Source organism: Danio aesculapii, chromosome 15 (assembly GCF_903798145.1).
Source record: "Danio aesculapii chromosome 15, fDanAes4.1, whole genome shotgun sequence".
NCBI classification, from domain to species: domain Eukaryota; kingdom Metazoa; phylum Chordata; class Actinopteri; order Cypriniformes; family Danionidae; genus Danio; species Danio aesculapii.
Genome location: NC_079449.1, coordinates 6,496,803 through 6,521,299, shown reverse-complemented (window position 1 = coordinate 6,521,299; position 24,497 = coordinate 6,496,803). Strand labels below are relative to the sequence as shown.

General features: G+C 33.4%; 1 protein-coding gene across 1 annotated transcript in view; it reads left to right on the top strand.

Annotated features, from left to right (window-relative positions):
- The window catches only part of scaf4b (SR-related CTD-associated factor 4b), a 75,435-nt gene extending 51,528 nt beyond the window's left edge, over positions 1-23,907 (top strand). The window contains exons 17-19 of the mRNA XM_056473948.1: positions 17,028-17,181; positions 20,406-20,528; positions 22,836-23,907. Of these exons, the coding sequence (XP_056329923.1) occupies positions 17,028-17,181; positions 20,406-20,528; positions 22,836-23,302 (744 nt within the window). The 3' untranslated portion in view covers positions 23,303-23,907. The remainder of the gene's footprint in view (positions 1-17,027; positions 17,182-20,405; positions 20,529-22,835) is intronic.
- Positions 23,908-24,497: the final 590 nt, after the last annotated feature.

Below are 24,497 nucleotides of genomic sequence, written 5' to 3'. Positions count from 1 at the left end.
TTTCACCAAAATTCTCCGCAGAAATAGCAAAAAACCTCTGCAGATTCCGTCTGGCCCTAACAATATGTGACCCTGGACCAGGGGCGTAGCAACCGGGGGGGACGGGGGGATACGTCCCCCTCACTTTTTGAGACAGACCATTTAGAAACAGGTAAATAATAATTATATGAGTGTAAAATTTTTGCATCTCATTCAGATGTCCCCCACACTTTTAAAATGTTCGCTACGTCCCTGCCCTGGACCACTTAAGCCAATCATGAAGGTCAATTTTTAGAAATTGATATTCATTCAGCATCTGAAAGCTAAATAAATATGTTTTTATGTTAGTTGTGATAGGACAATATTTGACTGAGAAGCAACTATTCGAGAATCTGGAATCCAAGGGTTCAAGAAAATCTAAATATAGAGAAAAGCACCTTTAATTTGAACAAATTAAGTTTATTAGCAGTTCATATTACCAATCAAGCAGTACGTTTTTATATATTTCTGCAAGGATATTTTTCCAAAATATCTAAATATTGACAAAATCTCTTTTTAAAGTTGAACAAATTAAGTTCTGAGCTGTTCAAATTACCTAATTACATACCTAAGTACACTGAAAAAAATTATTCATAGATGATTCCTTGGATTTACTCAATTTTTTTACGTTGAGTAGTTGTAAACAATTTATTTGGGCTAAATTTAAACAAACAAATTAAGTTGAACATTGCTCAATTTAATTTGTTTGTTTAAATTCAACACAAATAAATTGTTAGCAACAGTTTTGCATGCAACACTTTTTTCAGTGTATGTTTCCATATATTTACGCTACAATTCAGCATGGAAGATGATGTTTACTTAATACCATATAATAGGAATAGATCATTTCCACTCAAGTAATGCTTTTTTTTTTTTTTTTTGGCTATTACCAGAAATATTAATGATGCAAGATAGTGGTTTTGTGGTCCGTTGTCAAATATATATATATATATATTTTAAAATAAGCCCAAAATATCAAAGACAGCTAATGAATGGAAGCAGAGTGTTTCCGTCATTACACACTGGATGTTTTACTATTTATTTTTATTTATTTATTTATTTTGCAAAACCTGTCAACTCCGACTGCTTTATATCCACCAGGGGACCCTTTTCACAAGACTGTTATGACAGTAATATTTAACGGTCATTATAATCTTAAATCTTTGAAAGTCTTTGCTATTTTGATTTAAAAAAAAAAACATTTGTGTGTATTATATCATCTTTGCGGCAAATTACAAAATACAAATGATCACTTGTGCGAGGTGTTTGTAATGCAGTGGGAGGCAGGACACTAAATGTGACGTGATTCTCTCCTATGGCTGCCTTTATCAGTCTCACTCTATTTTTTCCTCCTTTTTCTGAAAGTCTTGATAACATCATCGTGGCGTTTTTCTTTTTATTATTTCAGCAAATAAGATTGTAAAAAAAGTATTTGTTGTACTCTTCCATTCACTGCGCTCTGAGTTTTCTCAACCATGACGAATTCTGCTGCTGAGAAACCTGGACATGTGAAAAGGGTCTATTCAGCAACTAGCACTGACTTGCCCTCTTAACCGGGACAAAAATCAATACACAAGTGGAAAAATGCAAAAACGTCAAGACTTAAGTACGACATCTTTAATTTAGATTGTCAATAATAACCCAAAACTAACATTGTTTTAATTTTCAAACAAATCAAAAATCAAATCAAAAATGAAGAAACAAACATGGCAGTGTTTAATTGCTACTTGGCTTTTTGTTATCTATTGTAGGCAATTTAACTGAGAATTAAGTCCACTGACAATCAACTTATTACTCGTAAAAGAATCACATTTTTAAAAATAATGTACAACTAGTTAAGTTGAAATATAGAATAATTTGTTTAAATGTAACAAGTACTTTCAGTTTCAGTTTGCTCACATCACCTTGCACCGGATTCAGTGTAGTTGCTGCATTACAGTGACTAAAAACTAAGAATAAACGATAATCATTCAATATTTCGTGAACATTATTCCAACAGTTACTAATGCATTATTAAAATCCAAAGTTGTGCTTGTTAATATTAATGTACTGAATCGACAAGAACTGACAATGAACAATTTTGGGAACCCTTTACAATAAAGTTGTATTAGTAAATGTTAAAGCACTAACATGATCAATACGCTTATTACAGTATTTGTTGATGTTAAGCTGACAGTTAATGAACATAAAGTTATTCATTATTAGTTTGCTAACTCGCAGTACGTTAACTAATGTAAACGAGCATGAATTAACATTTTAATAATGCATTATTGGATTTGAATTGAATTCTAATTAATAATTGCTGTATTGTTTATTATTAGTTCCCATCAGTAAATACATTAACTAATAAAACCTTATTGTAAACTGGCACATTTTTTTTTAACAAAGAATGCCTACTGCAATAAATCTATTGTTCATGGTAGTGAATACATGAACTAACCATTAGCTAATGCCTCAAGAATACACGACTTCATAATGTTTATATAATAATAATAACAGTTTAAGTGTTTTACATCAAATATGCACATGTAAATCGCCATTTTTAATATTACAGTGTAATTAGTTTATTGTAATTTCAATGTATTAACAGTAAATAATTATCATTTATGTGTAACGATTCATGTTAAAGACAAGCCTTTTACTTCACTTTTGTTTGCACAGCAACAAACATTTATAAACTGAATTACTGGTGAACAGATAGTGTTTTTGTTTTAGTTCTGAGTAAAAATCTGCATTTTTTTAACCATGATTAGCAGAAGATATTCAGAAGATATTATATATTTTTTCTTATTTGCACCAAGATGTTTTTAATCACATAACTATATATATATATATATATATATATATATATATATATATATATATATATATATATATATATATATATATATATATATATATATATATATATATATATATATATATATATATATATATATATATATATATATATGTATGTATATATATATATATATATATATATATATATGTATGTATGTATGTATGTATGTATGTATATATATGTAAATTGTTATGTGATTAAAAACAACTTGCTGCAAATAAGATGTGTGTGTGTATATATATATATATATATATTTTTTTTTTTTTATTTTTTTTTAGGGCTGCACAATATAGAGCCATAATGTATATGGCTTTATATTGTTAATGTATATATTAGGGCTGTGTAATATATTCTTTGAGCATTGATATCGCAATGTGTTTATCTGCAATAGTCATGTCACTGGATTAGATTATTGATTAAAATATAAAATATTATTATTTATTTAAAAATATAATTTATTTAAGTTTTTTTTTATTGTTTTCTTCTGGTTCATGACAGAATAATACAAAAACATATTACAAATGATCACCGGTAGGCCTACTAAATGTAAAGCCAGGATGTATGTGGTTACTATGGACAAAAGTACAATATTATAAAGAGAATCTAGTGAGTAATTTTAAATTGTGTTACAAGACATCATCACATAGAACCAGAAGTTTTCCCACACTGGGATACATGCTGGGAGCCCAGCTTTTTTCTTAATATGCAATTTGTAAAGTAAACACTCATACAAAGCTGTTTTAGTCATTATATTGGCCCATTCTTTTAACTCTGGAATTTTGGGAGTTTTCCATTGTTTTAGGATGACTCTAGCTGTCACTGAAATCCCCTCCATGATTACTGTGAAGCTCTCCTTTTGAAGTGTTTGGCACCTGTACTTGATGACAGTGGTATTAATATTCCAAGCCATTTACTCAGAATATTTAGGCTTTGGTGCCAAAAAGGCTGAACTAGAGTCAGTAACCAGTCACAAATACAAGGAATAAATGTGCTTTTCTTTTTGACATTTCTTACTAACATGATTATTTGCCAAACGCGTTTTAAGTATAATTTTTTTTAAATCATTTGTACAGTGATAAGCATGTTATTTTATGTTTGACTGTTCAATTTCTGTACCTGAATACTGTTCGACTCTCCAGAAAACCATAAAGCACTGTTTATTTATCTTTTATCTTTGCTCTGTTGTACTTATATATGCTTATAATATTATGAATTATGCAAACACACTGCATTGATCATCACAATTTTATCTAAATGAATGAAATCTTTTCAAAAGGAGCTATTTTATATATCTGGTGATTATTTTCATGTCACAATATATATCGCAGAAAAACAAAGCATCACAATGTCTAATTTTTCCAATATCGTGCAGCCCTATATATATATATATATATATATATATATATATATATATATATATATATATATATATATATATATATATATACATATATATACATATATACATATATATACATATATACACATATATACATATATACATATATATACATATATATATATATATACATATACATATATATACATGTATATATGTATATATGTATATATATGTATATATATGTATATATATATATATATATGTATATATATATATATATATACATATATATACATATATATACATATATATATATATATATATATATATATATATATATATATATATATATATACATATACATATATACATACATGTATACATATATATATATATATATATATATATACATATACATATATATACATATACATACATATATACAGACATATACATACATATATACATACATATATATATATATATATATATATATATATATATATATATATATATATATATATATATATATATATATATATATATATATATATATATATATATATATATATATATATAATAAGAACAGGTCAGTATGAGTATTTATTGAAGAAACATAAATTTTCCCCATATTTTCTTCTTATTTTCACAAAAGTTGCATTTAACATGACACATCACTTTCCTTTAAATAAGTCATATTACAAAGACTAAGATTAAAATAAAAAGCAGAATAGATATCACAGATATAAAAAAGAGACCTTTATTTTGTATAACAGTAGATTAGCTACAGATGTACTCTCCAAGCTTCTCAAAGCTGAACTTTTTCTAATTTTGACTGTAATGTAATAATGCACACATTTAGTAAAGCTGCTTTGGAACAATACTTGTTATGCAAGTCACTATGCTTTCAGTTTATATGAAAATCTGTAAGCACCTTCAGTGTTAGTGGGATTTTCAGACCAGTAAAGGCTGACGCAATATAATATTGACTCTTTATTTTGAGAATGAGCCACTAGATGTCATCGGTCTGCCATTGTTTTGTGGCGTTTGCGTGTGGAGGGAAATCCCAGATTCTCTTTTGGTCTCTGCAGTTAAGGGTCTCTCTGCATCTCTGTTTCTTGAATAAAACTTTCATGCAATATTGAAACAAAAAAAACTAAGTGCTAAAACGTGATTCCCTTGACCGGCCACTTTATTAGGTACATCCGTTTACCTGCTTATTAATGCAGTTTTCTGATCAGCCAATAGCAGGATCAAGTCAAATACACTGTAAAAAGCTGAGTTCCACACAATGCACTTAATACTTTACTGAATTTCAAGGCCATGCGTTAACTCATTTTTTTAAAGCAAACTAGTAGCTTTTTACAGTGTACTGCACACATTGTAAAAATGCTGGTTTCCACGCAATTTCGTCATGTTGCCATAATGCAAGTTAATTAAGTTAACTTAACTGTTTTTACAAATTTAAGTGGCTTGAACATAAAACAGATAAGTTGTTAACCTTGATAATCATGTTTCAACTTGTTTTAATTAAGTAGCGTAAACAAGCAGCAAAAGTTATCTTTGAGTGCATTTAGACCAGTGCACAGTATAGATTTGGATGATATAGAAATAGATTGCATTAAACATTTTCCATGTCTGTATCAAAAATGACACTTCGATGACTAAATTATTGTTATGGGTAAGATTGAAGACTAAATGATTTTTATTCAAGAGTCCAAAAAAAAAAAAAAAAAAACACAAGAGATCCAAACTACAATTGTGAGCATGAACACATCCTTAATCTCACTTTATTTTATTATTTTGGTCAAGTTGAGACTGTATATAGCACATTTGGTCCCACTTTATATTAAATAACCTTAACTAATATGTACTTACACTGAAAATAAACATCACAATATACTTATAGTGTAAATAGTAAGTAAAGCTTATTTATAAATCACATTCAACTTCAGTTTGGCACTGACTAAAATGCTGAGCAAAATCATAACACACATTCAAAAACCGCATTATTAACAATAAAAGTAATAATAACAATATTATATGACAACAACAATGCACAATAAAAATTAAAAGCCTGGGAAGGCAACAGAATAAAAATGTGTCTTAAGTCTGGACTTAAATAGAGAGAGAAGAAGCACTCTTAATGTCCGGTGGCAGCTGGTTCCACAAACGTGGAGCAGCGAATGCAAAGGCTCTATCTCCTTTCAGTTTAAGTCATGACCGAGGAATTTGCAGTAAAATTATATCTGGCGCCCAAAGGGACCGAGGAGTTGACTGTAGGTTAATAAGCTCAGATATATATATATATATATATATATATATATATATATATATATATATATGAAGGTGCTTGCCCATTCAGTGCTTTAAAGACAGTATGTAAAATCTTGAACTGAATTGTAAAATTAACAGGAAGCCAATGAAGGGATGCTAAAACTGGTGAGATATGAGCATGTTTTTTGGTGCCTGTTAAAAGTCTTAGCTGCCGCATTTTGAACCAACTGCAACCGTGCCAGTGAAGATTGAGGGAGACCAATATGTAAGGAATTACAATAGTCTAGCATGTCTGACTTTTTCCAGCTCTTAAAAGCAGAGATGTATAGTAACGAAGTAGAACTACTTCACTACTGTACTTAAGTACTAAAAGGCAGTATCTGTACTTTACTGGAGTATTGTTTTTTTCTCCTACTTCCACTTTTACTTAAGTACATATTTTCGATGAGTTTAATACTTTTACTCCGATAGATTTTTTATGAGCTGCATCGTTACTCGTTACTAGAGGTGTCAAAATGGTCGATATCGGTTCAGTAATAGATCATAACGGGTTATTACGTACTGACGTCATTTATCTCCTATGTGCGGTGTCGCAATACTATGGCGAAGGACGGAGGCGCAAGGGCGAGTGAAGGCGGCACAGCACACGAGCCGCTATTTCACTACTACAGAGAAATGTTGTGAGACTCAACTGTTCATCTCCTCTTGGCTGTTAAAGCGATACTTGTGGATCCAGACCTGGGCGTGTATGAGGTGCAAGTTTTCTCCACTGTGTCTATTATAGATTACCTGTGATAACCGCGTATTATACATACATAGACTGTAACCGCGGCTGTTCTTCCCGCCATCAGTGAACAACGCTTTCATTTCTAAAGCCGATAGCAGCCCTTTCTGTTGAGAAGGTGAAGACAATAACTAATCAAAGGGGTGTAAGACCTCGCATGTCAGCGTTTAGAAAGCAGGCGGGAGAATATTTACATTAGTTTATTTGCTATAAATGCTCATGCTGTCTTCTGTGCATGAGTTTTGTTTGATACATTCAGAAAGAATGTTTTCTTTGAGCGGGTCAAATTAAGGGTACAGTTTATAAATATTACTGCTGTATTAAAGGACACATTTAACTGTCACACCAAGAAAAAAAAACAATAGAATTTTTTTATTTATTGCATTTCTTAACTCCTAATGTCGCTAGTTAACACAATCAATACATTTTCCCCCAATACATCCCATAATTTCTAAAATATCAGCCTCTACCAAATGGTTGAGATGTTGGTTTATGGTAAAAGTACCAGAATGAATAAATATACTATAAAAATATGAAAAATATGAAGTTTAAGACCAATTTAATTAAAACATAATCAAAATGAAACATTTTTGAATACTAAATCATAGCCATAAGCCATAAAATATTTCAGATTTTCATTTAACACAGTAATATACACGTTTTCTTTTTTTTTACAATAAAATCAAAATCAAGTGAATTAGAACGTTCGTTTACAGCGTTTACAACAAGTAAATTGTGCTCCGAAAATGGGTTTCAATAGCGTTTTGAGTGGATTATGGACTGTTTTTGTGACACACAACTTTGAAAGGTGTGTGTTAAAGCTGTTATAATCTGTCAGATCTGTGGTTCAAGCGTGAGAGAAAAACAGTATTGTAAGTCATGTTTCTTTTTGTCTGCTTAATGACGTGCCCCCAAAAAAGAGATTTAAAATAAACAAAACAATATGATGTCTTTTGACTGATTTCTTTAATAACTACATTACACAATACTAGTACTTTTACTTTCAGTACTTGAGTAGTAAATTTTGAAATAAACTACTTGCAATACTTAAGTACAAAAAATGTTGAATACTTTAGTACTTCCACTTAAGTATGGTGCTTAAAGAGCACTTTTACTTCTACTCAAGTCACTTTTTGATAGAGTACTTGTACTTTTACTTAAGTCTGGGTCTCTAGTACTTTATACATCTCTGCTTAAAAGGAAGGAATAGGTTTGAGTCTGGAGATGATCCTCAGATGATTGTAACTATTCTTAACGACTGAGCTCATTTGTTTTTCTAGACAAAGCTCAGAGTCAAAGATAGCTCCTAGATTTTTTACTTAAGCATAGGGTGTAAGACTTCCCAAGCCCCCAATATAAGACATTCTTGTTTTTAAGGAGAGAATAACCTCAGTTTTGTTGTATTAAGTTGAAGGAAGGTTTTTGCCATCCCAAACAAATACATGTTTTTCATTGTATTGTTTTTTTTTTACATTGTTTTTTATTTTGGCATTTAATTTTTAATTCTAAATATTATTTCTGCTATTATATTATATTTAATATAATCCCCATTCACAAGAATAAACTTGGCCAGATGCACTGAATGGTGCACAGACTAACGTTTCTAAATACATTACAAAACATTTTAAAACACAACTCTTATCACCTCTACACAATGTAGATGTTTTAGATTATATACATTATATTTATTAGGATTTATTTAACAATGTCCATTTTAGTGCTTCTTAGGTATGCTTGGATCATTGTAGAACATCTGTTCAGAGACAAGAGATGAAAAATAGCATTTTGGCTAATTTTGGTGCAAATAAATAGGGCTGCTTGATATTTTAGTTTTCTCTGCGATGTAACATTGAGATATAGATACAGTTTCACCAGATAACTTAAGTGGCTCTACATGGAAAGCCATTCATTTAGATTTACTGGGATGATTTTGAAGGGGAATGGAATATAAATATATATTTTATGGAAGTTATTATATACATATACAGTTGAAGTCAGAATTATTAGCTCCCCTGTTCATTTTTCCCCTGATTTTTTCAACACATTTCTAATCATAATAGTTTTAATAACTCATTTATAATAACTGATTTATTTTATCTTTGTCATGATGACAGTAAATAATATTTGACTAGATATTTTAAGACACTTCTATACAGCTTAAAGTGACATTTTATTTTGTATTATATAACGATGGTTTGTTCTGTAGACCAGTGTTTCCCAACCCTGTTCCTGAAGGCACACCAACAGTCCACATTTTCAATGTCTCCCTAATCAAACACATCTGAATCCTCTTATCATAACATCAGAAGAGACTCCAAAACCTGAAGTTAATGGGTCAGATAACAGAGACATCCAAAATATGTTGGTGTGCCTCCAGGAACAGGGTTGGGAAACACTGCTGTAGACTATCAAAAAAATATAGCTTAAAGGGGCTAATAATTTTGACCTTAAATTAGTTTCTAAAATATAAAAAACTGGTTTGAATCTAGCTGAAACAAAACTAATAAGACTTTCTCCAGATGAAAAAATATTATCACACATACTGTGAAAATTTCCTTGCTTTGTTAAACATCATTTGGGAAAGATTTTAAAAAAAGAAGAAAAAAAATCTAAGGGGGGCTAATAATTCTGACTTCAACTGTATATACACCCCAAATGAAAAGTATTGTCTTCATCATGTAAATTATTCAATAAAATGAATCGTTATTAATTACCCAGTACTGGGTTGTGGCTGGAAGGGGCAACCTCTGATAAATCTGAGACTAAGCCGAAAGAAAATGAATGAACGAATCTCCTCTAATCTCGTGTTTTTACCTGTGGTTTCTGGTCAAATATAATCTCAACTCAACATTGCATATCCTGCGATGTTACTATTGATGACGCACACATTGCGTTATCGATGCTCAAACCACATATTGTGCAGCCCTACAAATAAACAAGTGAAATAAAAATAAAGCTAAGCATCATAAACTCACCAACTTCTAAATATCTGCAGATTAAAAGTGGATATCATACACTGAAGATATGAGGATCACAAAATAACAGATTTTTAGGTTTCACTAAAGCAGTGTTTCCCAACCCTGTTCCTGAAGGCACACCAACAGTACACATTTTCAACCTCTCCCTAATCAAACACACCTGAATCAACTCATCAGAAGATTAGAAGAGACTCCAACACCTGAAGTTAATGGGTCAGATAAGGGAGACATTCAAAATATGTACTGTTGGTGTGCCTCCAGGAACAGGGTTGGGAAACACTGCACTAAAGCAATGATGGTTAGAAAAGTAGGTTTTTAAATGAACTACACTGTAAAAATGAGTAGTTCTTCACTTAGAATAAAGTGAGTAAACATGTTGCTTTTAAAACAATTAGTTGACCTAAAACATTTTAATGCAATGGGTTTTACTCACTTATTTTAAGTACATGAGCTATGCGCATAATTATAAAAAATAAGTTAAATCAACTTAACAGTTCCAAGTTACAATAGCTTTACTTACTTTTTTAAGTTAAGTCAACTCGTCACTTTTAAGGCAACGGGTTTAAGTAAAGTAAAATAATTCCTTTTTTACAGTGTATGCATATTATATATGTTGATATCTTCCAACTGGATGAATTATAACCCAATTACGTCCCAATTCAGAGGTTGTCTCTTACCAAGGTCGTATTCAAAAACCAAATGCATCATAAAAGTGCAGTAAACCTTGTCTCAGGTTTTGAAGGCTCCTTCAAATCAAATCACTTTTATTGTCACATCATCAGCAGCACGTGTGCTATGATGAGTGAAAAGCTTAGGTGCTGGCTCCAGACAGTGCAAAATACTACAACATACAACAACATACTCAAAACAGGACAATGTAAAATTGGCAGTGTTGACAGCGATATGTACAATGAATAAGTGTACACATAGTTGTAGGCAGTATTGCTACATATTGATGGTGTGCAGTGAGGGGTGTGGAAGAGTGTGTGTGGGGTGTGTTAAGTGTTCATCAGCCTGATAGTCTGAGGGAAAAACTTTCCTTCAGTGGGCTGGTGCGTGACTGGATGCTGCGGAACCGTCTTCCTGAGGGTAGCAGAGAGAAACGTCTATGGCTTGGGTGGCTGGAGTCGTTGACGATTCTCTTGGCTTTCCTCGTGCACCGCCTGGTGTAGATGTCCTGGAGGGAGAGAAGCTCACCTCCTGCTGCACGGGCAACAGTTCGCACAATCCTATGTAGGCCTTTGCGATTGCTGCTGGTGCTGTTTCCATACCAGGTGGTGATACAGCCAGTCAGGATGCTCTTCACAGTGCTGGTGTAGAGCAAGCGGAGGATGTGGGGGGTTCATTCCAAATCTCCTGAGCCGCCTGAGGAAGAAGAGGCGTTGTTGTGCCTTCCTCAGCATTGCGTCTGTGTGAGTAGTCCATGTCAAATCCTCAGCGATGTGGACTCGAAGAAACTTGAAAGTGCTGACTCTCTCCACTGGTGTCCCGTTGATGGTGATGGGAGCGTGTTCTCTCTTCTTTCTCCTGAAATCCACCACCAGCTGCTTGGTTTTGCTGATGTTGAGCGAGAGGTGGTTTTCCTGACACCATTCAGAGTGTGCACCTCCTCTCGGTAGGCCATCTCATCATTATTGGTGATTAGGCCCACCACCGTTGTGTCATCAGCAAATTTAACGATGACGTTGGAGTTCAAATGTGGACTTGAAATGTGTCCTTGGCTTCTAAGCAATGAAGAATAAAACTGGTTCATCTTTTGTAGCCCTCAGACTCTCCCAATATTCATTGTCCAGAAACAACAAGCAGGATTTCCATGTCACTTTCAAATTGAAGGATTGCTAATGCTTTTTATGATGTATTTAGGTAGACCAACGTATACATGGTTTCATTTTTAGGTTTTGAGCTCTAATAGCTTATGACTGCTTCTTTAACCTGTACTTTAGCAGATAGGCACCAGTTGATCAGCCTGGAATTGGATGATTTTTTCCAGTCATCTGGCTAATTTCAGTCAGTCCATTCTTTTATGGCGGCAACACAATATACAATAAAGAGTGTTAAGGATGGTAATTATTTGTTACATACTTTTGTTTCGTTTTTTTTTTTTTTTTGCATACTTTTGCAAATCTGATGCTTTAAAATGGGTCTTAAATTTACAGTCCAAAGACATCCACTATAAATTAATTGAATAAACTAAATTGGCTGCAGTGTATGAGTGCAAGAGTGTATGGGTGTTTTCCAGTAATGGGTTGCGGTCATAAGGGCACACGCTGCATATAGTTGGCAGTTCATTCCGCTGTGGTGACCTCTGATGAAAACAAAAAAGGGATTAAGCTAAATGAAAATTAATGAATGATCTTAAATTTCATTCTTTGTGGTATTAAAAAGGTCTTAAAAAGTCTTAAATATAACTCCTGCAGATACCCTGTAGTCTCAGGAGAGAACCCTGGACTTCCCTCTCCCCAGACACTTCCTCCAGCTCCTCCTGGGGGATCCCGAGGCGTTTCCAGGGCAGTTGAGAGTCATAGTCCATCCAACGTGTCCTGGGTCTTCTCCTCCCGGTGGGACAAGCCTGGAACAGCTCCCTGGGTCCAGGAGGCATCCGAAACAGATGCCCGAGCCACCTCAGCTGACTCTACTCTGAGCTCCTCCCGAGTGACAGAGCTTCTTACCCTATCTATAAGTGTGCGCCCTGCCACCCTGCAAAGGAAACTCATTTCGGCTGCTTGTATTCGAGATCTTGTCCTTTCGGTCATGACTCAAAGCTCTTGACCATAAGTGAGAGAAGGAATGTAGATTGATCGGTAGATTTAGAGCTTTGCCTTTCAGCTCAGCTGCTTCTTTACCACAACAAACCAGTACATCGACCGCATTACTGCTGCCGCTGCACTATTATGCCTGTCAGTCTCACGTACCATCCTTCCCTCACTCATGAACAAAACCCCAAGATACTTGAACACCTCTACTTGGGTAAGGATTTTCCTCCAACCTGAAGATGGCAAGTCACCTTTTCCGGTGGAGCGCCACGGCCTCATACTTGGAGGTGCTGATTCTTATCCCAGCCGCGTCACACTCAGTAGCAAACCACCCCATTGCAAAGTTATATGTTAAAATTAAATAAATAAAAAAATACACAAGCTAACATAATGTTGGGTACCTCTGCGAATAAAAATAAAATCAATGATATCAGTACAGGGGCGTAGATTTAGGGTGGATAGAGGTGACGCATCCCCACCAATATCCACCGACCATAGAAATGTCCCCACCTATAATTTAATCCACTTAAAAAATAAAAACCGCGCTGTCAACATTAACCTAGACATGTTAACCTAGACATTAACCTAGACATTACATGACGTTCTCTCCTCGAGTCCTCCCGCCCCCAAAACGCATTTGTACATTTTGATTGGCTGTGCCTTTCCCTGCTATCATGTGAGAGGCTGTGGCTGCCTTCGTATACAAGCAGCGACAAAAGCAGTGGATTGTTTTTTTTCCCGTGAAGCAATAAGGTGTGTTGGGCGACAGCAAAAAAAGGTAGACATAAGGTGCTTTTTTCAATGAAAGTGTAAGTCACATAAACGCAAGTTCACTACTGAATTGGTCCATCTTGTTAATGGTGTTAATGCTCGTGTTTTCCTCTGCTTTAATGCACAGTCTATCGTTATAGCAGACCGGTATAGTCTGAATAATATGCCCTGAAAACTAACTGCAGAATAAACAGCTAAAGTACAGTATATGATCCCCGTCAGTTCTCCTAATCTCTCAGAGTAGCATGTCCAATTTCAGTTGAAACAACAATCTGTCAGAAAAATACAGCCTGTGGACAGGCATAATACTGATATATGAGACATGTTTCATTTGCACTATGGCTAAAATATTACCTTTATTAGTCTTTATTAAACTCTCTCTTTATCAGTTAATAAACATTCTTTTACCATTACACTATCAGGCCTGTAGCCCGCTTATTGAAACGGGTGCTTATTTGTTTTCAGAAAAACTAAACCTTTTTGCAGTTATTCGCCTAATTTTCTATTTAATTATGAGGTATAAATATTGCATTTTACTGACATTTAAGAACTAATTTTTGCTGGATTAGCTTGTCGGATGGTCATAACCACACTTTTTGATGTACCAAAAATATTTTCAACCATTCTGTCAAATTGCTTACCATACTATTTTACTATTGTAAGTGTTTATTTACAAATGTGCCTTTAAACTGTTTTATATTACAGTTATATAAATATGAAAAAATGAAAAGATACTTATTTTTAAAACACAAATTTATTATCATCTATTAGAATTTTTTTTTTTTTTTTAGAAATCTGTTAAAACTTGGTTTAAAATAAAAACTGAAGCCTACAGGCAAATAACAAACTGGCCAGAACATTTAACTTTCCTCGGTCAGAATTTAGCCATTTGAATAATAAGAAAAATTCAAAAATAATAATAATAATCCAACTTTTGGTCTTTTGAACCACTCGAACCCCCCTTGGCTACAGGCCTAAAACTTAATAAACTGTATAAAGAGAGCATTAATTATTCATTAATATAAAGCAGTTAAATAAATAATCGCATATATATATATATATATATATATATATATATATATATATACATATATACATATACCTACTCCCTGGTATCAGTATATAAAAATCTGTGAATCAGTGAGGACAACACACTATGAGCACCAGGCCTCAACTTCTTGTGTAGGATTTATAAAAACAAAATTGTGGATATTGGGATTTGTTTGTTCCTGGAAGAATAAACTACAATGAAGGTCTTCAGAAAAAGTGCTTACTGATTTAGAGACTAATTCCCTTTAGAATTTGAAACCTTGCCTTTGCTTTTCATCCTTAAGCAATAATCCACTTTATTTGAAAAAGGACTCATTTTATAACTCCCCTGGAGTTAAACAATTGAGTTTTTACCATTTTTGAATACATTCAGAGTATAGAGAGCACATAGCAGACAGAACACTGGTGGGCAATTCATTTTTCCAAGGGGCCACATTATAAACTAGGGCAGTTTCACAGGACTGGGCGAATACAGTTAACTCAGTAACTGCCACCAATAAGACAATAACATATAGTTCACACAATTATATCATTATTTAATAAACATTGAGAACCATTGCATTAGGTGGCACGGTGGCTTAGTAGTTAGCACTGTCACCTCACAGCAAGAAGGTTCAAGTCCCAGCTAGGCCAGTTGGCGCAGTGTTGAGTTTGCATGTTCTCCCCGTGTTGGCGTGAGTTTCCTCCGGGTGCTCTGGTATCCTCTACAGTCAAAAGACATGCGCTATAGGTGAATGAATAAACTAAATTGTCCGTAGTCTATGAGTGTGTGTGTGTGTGTGTGTGTGTGTGTGTGTGTGTGTGTGTGTGTGTGTGTGTGCGTGTGTGTGTGTGTGTGAATGAGTGTGTATGGGTGTTTCCCAATACTGAGTTTAGTTGGACTAAAATGCCCAGGTCTGGCCTAAAAAGTAACAACTTTTCCTTTTTTCGTCAATCTTACTTCACAATGTAACTCTAAAACTCTAGGTGTTTTTAAGCAAGATGCTAATGGTCTAATCTGATTCAATGATTTATGCTAAGCTAAGATGAAATCACTCCTTTAAAACCTGGGCCCAGTTTTTCAAAGAATGTAATCTAGATTAAACTGGTCCAGATTTGGAAATCCCATGTTTGGGATCTATTATACTTTAGGAGTTTTTAAAGGAACATTGGGTTGGATTACTGTGATCCAACTACCAAATTTCAGGATTACCAAAACCTGTTTACCAGAGCCTTAAATGGAACCAACAGTGTAGCCAGTGTTCTGGCTTAGCAAAGAACAACAGGTAGGCAAAATACCAGCGGCCACAAATAGCCATTGTTTGTTTTAATGGTAAGAAACAGAAACACTGCAATCAACAAACATTTGGCATTTTTAGTTTGTTCTAATACAATACTGCTTTGATATTGTTTTTTATTGTTGTTTACCATATCTCATTAGATATGACATGTTTCATATAGGCTTCAAATATGAAGACATTTTATATCACTCGTAAATATTAAGTTTGTGATCACTCACTTTTAAAAAAGAAAACTTTTTATTTTATTTTATTTAGTTTATTTGGTTAAAAAATCACGACTGAATCCACTCTTCTCATGGAATCAGGATAAGATCAAATAGATCCCAATCTGAGTTCAATCTGTGATCCAAATCAAATGTAAGACTGGATTACATGATCAGATCTCAACACAAAATCCCTCTGTTACTTTTGAAAAACCCATTTCCAAGATTTGATCCAATCCGTGATCCAAAATCCCACTGGATTACTTTTGAACCGGGCCCCGGAGATTGGCTGAATGGATTCAAAAATGGTGAAACTCAACACTAAATAAATAAATAAACAAACATTAAAACAACCTGTGCAAACTGCCCTCATTTTTTCCCCTCATGTATTTTTATTCTCTCTTTTTGGTTTTGTATGTTTTTTTCTTTTCGTTATTGCTGTTTTTCGTTTAAATCGAAGACACAGATATAAATATGACTGTCATGTGTTATATTATCACTTTTTGCTACATCTCAATAAAAAGATTGTTCAAAAACAAAACATTAAGTCACTGGACGTTAAAAGTGTAAAAAAAAGGAGCTTTTGGATTTGTTTACAGTAAAGACTTCAACAGAACACTCTTTGCCTCCTCATGTGCTTTTACTGATATCGTACTGTACACTGGTTGATGTTGTAAATGTCGGTTCACACAGCACATCCTCATTGGTTTTCTCTCTGCATCATTATAGAGTCCTCCAGTTCAGCCTGTTCCTGTTCCTGTGATGAATGTGGTCTCGGGACCTCCTCCTATCATGAGTTTACCACCTCCAGGCCTGATCACAGGAGCCTCCCCTCCGCCATTCCTCCCTCCTCCAGTGTTCAGCCCAACGCAGATGCCTCCAGGTGAAATACTGACAGATATATAGTTAAACAGTTGAAGTCAGAATTATTAGCCCCCCTTTGAATCTTTTTGTTTTTTGAACAAGGAAGGAAATTTTCACAGTATGTCTGATAATATTTTTTCTTCTGGAGAAAGTCTTATTTGTTTCATTTCGGCTAGAATAAAAGCTGTTTTTAATTTTTCAAAAATAATAATAATTCAGGAGGGCTAATAATTCTGACTGTATCTATTAATTCCTGTTATATATGCCATATCGTGTTGTGGATCACACTTTATAATAACAGGGTGTCCACAGGGTCTTAAAATATCTTAAATTTTAGGCCTTAAAAAGTCTTAAATTCACTGAAATATGGCTTTGTAGGTCTTAAATATTTTTAAGCAGGTCCTTTGATTTACCAACATGGTTTAATTATCTTTCTTACATCCTTACAATAACATTTGCTTAAGTTGTAAATGTATTAATGCATAATTATATGTATGTTGTGCATAAATTTTGTTTATTATAGTTTTTAAAACTTGTCTTTTTAATAAAAAGTTATGCTAGTTAAAAATAAAATACTAATAATAATTATAAATACATACAGTTGAAGTCAGAGTTATTAGCCCCCTTTGAATTTTTCTTTTTTAAATATTTCCCAAATGATGTTTAACAGAGTAAGGACATTTTCACAGTATGTCTGATAATATTTTGTCTTCTGGTGAAAGTCTTATTTGTTTTATTTCGGCTAGAATAAAAGCAGTTTTATATTTTTAGAAATTTGTTGAAAAAAATCTCTCCGTTAAAGAGAAATTGGGGAAAAAAATAAACAGGCGGGCTAATAATTCTGACTTCAACTGTATATGTATATAACTAGACCTTGCTTGTTTCGACACATTATAAGGTTTTATGGTTTAACAACTTTATTAATCCCACCAGGGGCAATTAGATCAGGGTAATAGCATTTCATCATTCAACAAACACATAAGGAGACAAATCACTTACAAACAGTGTTAAAAACAAAACAAAAAACAATCCAGCATGCTTCATGTATAACTTCATAAATAGTTAAAAAAAAAAAACCTTGGAAAAACACATGTATTAGAAATGTAAATTTAAAACTTGCTAAAATGTAATGTTGTAAAGCCTTATTGCCTCTGGAACAGAGTTAAATTTATATCTGTTGGAAGAGCATTTAATGCTTCTTAACCTTCTTCCAGAGGGCAACAGAACAAAAAAAGGCTATTATTTAAAATATGTGGCTAAGAAATTACTGAATTAGAATTTTAATGGGGCAAGGCCATCACAAAAAAGTCTGAAATTTCATTCATAATTCTTAAAAAGGTCTTAAATTTGACTTAGTGCTCAAACTCAGTTCCTGGAGTGCCACAGCTATGCACAGTTTAGCTCCAGCCACCTCTAACTCACACCTTATTAATAGCCCTTAGTAGTTTTGAACTCCTTGATTAGTTTGATCAGCTGTGTTTGATTAGGGTTGGACCAAAACTGTGCAGAGCTGCGGCTCTTCAGGAATACAGTTTGAGACCTATGACTTAGAGAAACCTGCAGAAACCCTGAATAAGGAAGGGTTCATTAGTTAATGTATTTACTAACTTGAACCTGAACGATGCTTGTCCAATATTTGCTAATTCTCTATTAAAATCCAAACTCATGCGTGTTAACATTAGCTAATGCACCATAAGTAAACAAATAATGACGAGCAACTGGATTTTCATTTACTAACATGAACAAATACTGTATTAATGTACTGTTCATTGTTTGTTCAGGTTATTAATAACTCACATTAGCTAATACAACCTTATTGTAAAGTGTTACCGTATTGTATAATTGTTTAGAAAGTAACTAGTTCCTTTAAATCAGTGTTTCTCAACCACGTTCCTGAAAGACCACCAACGCTGCATGTTTCGTGAGCAAACATGCGTCCATTATGCCACACTTCATTTTATCGGCTGAATGAGTGCATCATCCGGGTAATTAAAGTGCACTTATTGTTTTTAGAGTTTTCAGTGTGAACGTACTTCTTACACTATTTATACTACTATAGTGCATAAGTATGCAATTTGGGATGCAGCCATGGAAATCTGCAGAGCTGGTTGTCCTCCAGGAACATGGTTGAGAAACACCGCTTTAGTATTTATACTAATTTATTTAGTATTTAGTATATATACTAAAAAAAGGGATTACTGGTCATTTTTAGATCATTTAAATATAGTTACTTGTAATTTACTTGCATTAAATACTGTAAATAAATTAAACTAGTTTGTGTAGATCAATTCAGAGATGCAGAGTAATTGTATTTTGTTTTATACTAATATATTTAGCAGAATAATTATATTTTTCAACTAAAAATTCCTGGTTGCCTTAATATTTTAGGCTGAATCAAATTTAAGTCCATTAAACTTATGTTAAACTGACTTAAAACAGGTTGCGCAACTTATAAAATTTAGTTAGAACATGGCTAACTTTGTTTAACAAGTTGAAATGACCTAAAAACCTATGTTGTCAGGACTAATTAATCATATCTTTTTTACAGGATATGTTTGTCATACGATTGATTAAGGTATTGAACTGAGTTAAACATCGTCAAAGATTTCATCATTTTTCTTGAAGAGGATTTCAGTTTGTTAACCAAATGTTTTGTTTGTTATTGAAATGCTTTATTATTTAAGTTTAATACATCTAAAAAGCCCAGTTTTACTCACAGTTTTAAAAAAATGAAGAGTTTTATTCATATTTTCTACACTAAAAAAGATTCATTGGATTTACTCATTTGTTTTAAGGTGAGTGGATGCAAACTATTTATTTGGGCTGAATTTACATACATTAAGTTAAACAAAATTTTATTTGTTTGTTTACATTCAGCTCAAATAAATTGTTTGCAACCACTTACCTTAAATAGTGGCTAACAATTTATTTGGGCTGAATTTAAACAAACAAATGAAGTTGAACTTTACTAAGTTTAATTAGTTTGTTTACATTCAGCCTATATGAATTGTTTGCAATAATTTAGTAAAAGTGTTTTTTTTTTTCAGTGTATATGTTGAGATTTATGTGGATTTTTAATTAGTATTGAGTCCTTATTAAGTAATTAAACTACTTTTCTTACATATTAATTAGAAAAGCAATATAAATACAATGTTAATTATTAGTAGTTAACAATGATTGTTTTTTTGTTGTATTAACTTACCAAACACTGATCATGAATTTTTGTCCTTTTATGTTTTACAGTGTTCCGACCTATTATTCCTCCTGTTATTCCATCTGCTATGCGTCCTGTTATTCCTCCTGTTATCCCTCCTGTTATCCCAGTGGCCTCAGTAAATCCAGCAGTTCCTCCTCCATCCATCCCAGGTAAAGTGCAGCTGTTCAAATGTGACTCGGTGTAGTCAAATTTAGGAAGAAATCAAATTGTCATGTTTGCTGATACTGGTGCCTCACTGCAAGAAGGTCGCTTGTTTGAGTCCCTGGCTGGGCCAGTTGGCATTTGTGTGTGGAGTTTGCAATTGAATAAACTAAGTTGGCCGTAGTGTGTGAGTGAAAGTGTATGGGTGTTTCCCAGTTCTGGGTTGCAGCTGTGTAAAACATATGTTAGCGGTTTATTCCTCTTTGGCGACCCCTGATATATAAGGGACTAAGCTGAAGGAAAATGAATAAATGTTTGCTGATTTCCTATCATAAAAAGGATCTACAGAATCTAAATAAACTATTTACTGAGTTTTAATAAAGCTCTATTCTGTGAACTTTTTTATTTCATTTTAAAATGTAATTTCTCTATATTGTGTTTTATTTATTGTGTTGCTTCACATTTTGCATATTGTTATGGTTGGTTTATTTGTTTAGTGGCATTTTATTCCTTACCTGCTTGTCAAGCACCAATCACTAGCAGTCACTAGGCTGCATACCTGTTAATATACTACATTGTACTTATACTACAGTTTTTCTGTTCATTATTCACCTTTTTTTCAAATGTTTTTGGGCGTCTGATTCATTTGCTGATAATAAATATCAGTAAACAGTCAAACTATTTAAAGGGATAGTTTACCTAAAAATTAAAATTCTGTCATCATTTGCTCGCCCTTCACTTAACCAGTAACCATTATCTTCCATAGTATTTGTTTTTCCTACTAAGTCAGTGGTTACAGGTCTTCAAAATATCTTCTTTTGTGCTCAACAGTTTTGTTTCGAAACAAGTCAAGGGCGAATAAATGATGAAAGAATTTTCATTTTTGATCCCTTTAAAAATACAAAAACAAAATTCAATAAAAATGAAGATAATATGATTAGAAAATACCAGTTTGCAGCTAGCTAAGTTTTATATAGCTAAAAATGAATGGAAGTGAATGAGATAATTTTTTGTGCGTTCATTTTTTACTTTTTAAATGTCAGTTTTTATTTTTTCTTTAACATGATCTACAGTTGAAGTCATTATTATCAGCCCTCCTGAATTATAAGCAATTTTTTTTTTTTTTCTGTTTAACGGAGAGATTTTTTCAACACATTTTTAAATATAATAGTTTTAATAACTTATTTCTAATAACTGATTTCTTTTATCTTTGAGATGATGACAGTACATAATATTTTACTAGATATTAGGCAAGTCAAGTTTATTTATATAGCACATTTCATACACCGTGGCAATTCAAAGTGCTTTACATAAACAAGAATAAAAGAGGCAAGTATAAATAAAATAGAAACAAACAATATAAAAACAGCTGAAAACAGCGTAAAGACAGATTTTCCATATTCCAAAACACCGGTTTATCATATTTTCTCATTTTACTCTGGGACTTCCCCATTCTGGTGATTCGATTTTTCACCTAGAATCGAAAAGTTAAGCTTTACAGCTCTAATACAGTAATAATACTAATAAAGACAGTAATAATACTGTCTAGCTCTAAGCTTTACAGCTCTAATTATGTGCCCCCCAATTTCAACTTCCTTCTGGAAGTAAATCGCACGGCCCCTGATTACTACACCCTTCCGGGAGTATATCGCTTTAGCTAGCCAAACGAAATAAAAGGTATTGATCTCAGCCAGATGCCAGGGATTTTAACCTCCTCGCAACAGATTATCTGTGGCGAGTCACATCTCGGATGTCACTATTTGTAATTACACTACTATTCCATAGAAGACTTTCTCCAGAAGAAAAAATATTATAGGAAATACTATGGAAAAATTCCTTGCTCTGTTAAACCTCATTTGGGAAATATTTGACTTCAACTGTACATAGATAATAATAATAATATTAATAAAAATAATAATAATAAATGAAAAAAATAATAATATGAATAATAATATTATGAATAATAATAATAGAAATAATAATAATAAATAAATAATAATAAAACAATAATAATAATATCAATAATAATAAAAAATAATAATAAAGATGATAATAATAATAATAATAATAATAATAATAATAATAATAATAAATAAAACAATAATAATAATAATATTAATAAAAATATTAATAATGATAAAAAAGAAATAATAATAGTAATAAATAATAAATAAATAATAATAATAAAAATAAAAACAACAATATTAATAATATTAATAATAATAAAAAATATTAATAATAAAAAAAAATAATAATAATAATAATAAAAGTGGGCACCCTGTATTAATTACTTTGTTTCTCTGTCTTATGATCAGAAACTGCTGTTGAAGAAGCTTCAGAAGAACCTCCCGAATCTCCCACCTCTCATGTGGACTCTATGGGACACCAAGCGCTCAGTCCGCCTCCTGGTTTGGGGGCGGGGCTTATGAGGCCCAGATTAGGACCGCCACATACCCCAGTGAGACTCCGCCCACCATTCATGCCTGCTTTCCCTAATATGCCTCGTCCTGTTCATCCTCCTCCCAGTGTGGCTCCTCAAATGATGCCACCCCGGGCCTCCAACCCCACCTTCAGCGACGCCCCACCAGTACGATTCCGGATGCTCAGGATGAGACCTCCAGGGCAAGAATTCTCCCCTCAGAGGTTTCCCAGAGCCCCAAGGCCAGAGGAACCACACTGGCGGGAACAAGGAGCTGAAAGAGCCCCAGTCAGATTCAGAAGTGAACCACCGTTTCTTCGTTTTAGGGGCGTCCCGCGTATACGAAGCCCATTTGGGAACTGAGTTGAATGTTTTTTGTTTTTTATGGGCCAGTGGCTTCAAATCTTGACTGTAAAATAGCAGGACTCTCCATCCTGTTGACTGTGAAAGGAGATGAAAACATGAAATCAACACAACACTGTTTCTAAAGTGATCTAAATCTCCCAGTAGAGATGGTGAATATTGATTTGAACAAGCGAGACGGAAGCAGGGATTGTTTTGAATCCTGCACTTTCTCGCTCCTTGTGAAACCTAAGTTATGCTCACTACCTAGTAACTAACTTTATAGGTCTAGTGTGTGATGTAAATAGTCCCGTTTGCACACTTCACAGATGTTCTGCTAATGAAGGAACTGTGTTTGGAAAACGTTCGCTTCGTCTTCTGTTGTATATATTTGTAGGTAAAATGAGTTTATAGCTACGGTAGCCTTTCAGCGCAAAGAAGGACGAGTGTAATTGAAATCGTTAAAGCTGCAGGTTACTTTCTCAGCAGCGGTGGAGCATCATCTTTGGCCGTTTCATTTTATGAGGCTATTTTTTTACCAAACATTCTTGTTTCCCTTTTTCGGTCTTAATTGTTTATATTAACATGCTAAAAATGAAAATCAGTAAATGTTGTGGCTACTTTAAGTGACTTGTTTGGGTTTTTTTTTTTTGTTTTTTTAAGACTTATCATGTTAACAATGTAGTTTTTCAGTAGAGGGCGCTATTTGTCAAGACTTAGAAACGACCCTCAATTCATCTTTATTTCTATAGTGCTTTTTACAATGTAGATTGTGTCAAAGCAGCTTAACTTAGTTGATTATAGTGAATTGAAACTGTGTCAGTCCAGTTTTTAGAGTTAGAGTTCAGTTTAGTTCAGTTCAGAGTGGTTTAAATTTCACTGGTGAAAGTACAAACACTGAAGAGCAAATCCATCGATGTACCAAGCAGGCCGGTGGCGACAGTGACGAGGAACAAACTTCAGCAACTGACGAAAGTGAAAGAAAAAAAAAACCTTGAGAGAAACTCAGAATTGCATGATCATTTCTCCTCTGTCCAAAATTCCTATGTAGAGCTGCAGTCTAGGCCATCGTGGAGAAGCTGCAGGTGTGAGTAGGCCACAGGTGGGTGTCCAGGCTGGCCCACGGGATCAGTGCGGAGACTCGTCTGTCACTGGAGTCTTTCAGGAATCAGTCTCATGCTCTCTACTTCTCCATTACCGGTATCATTCTAACGAT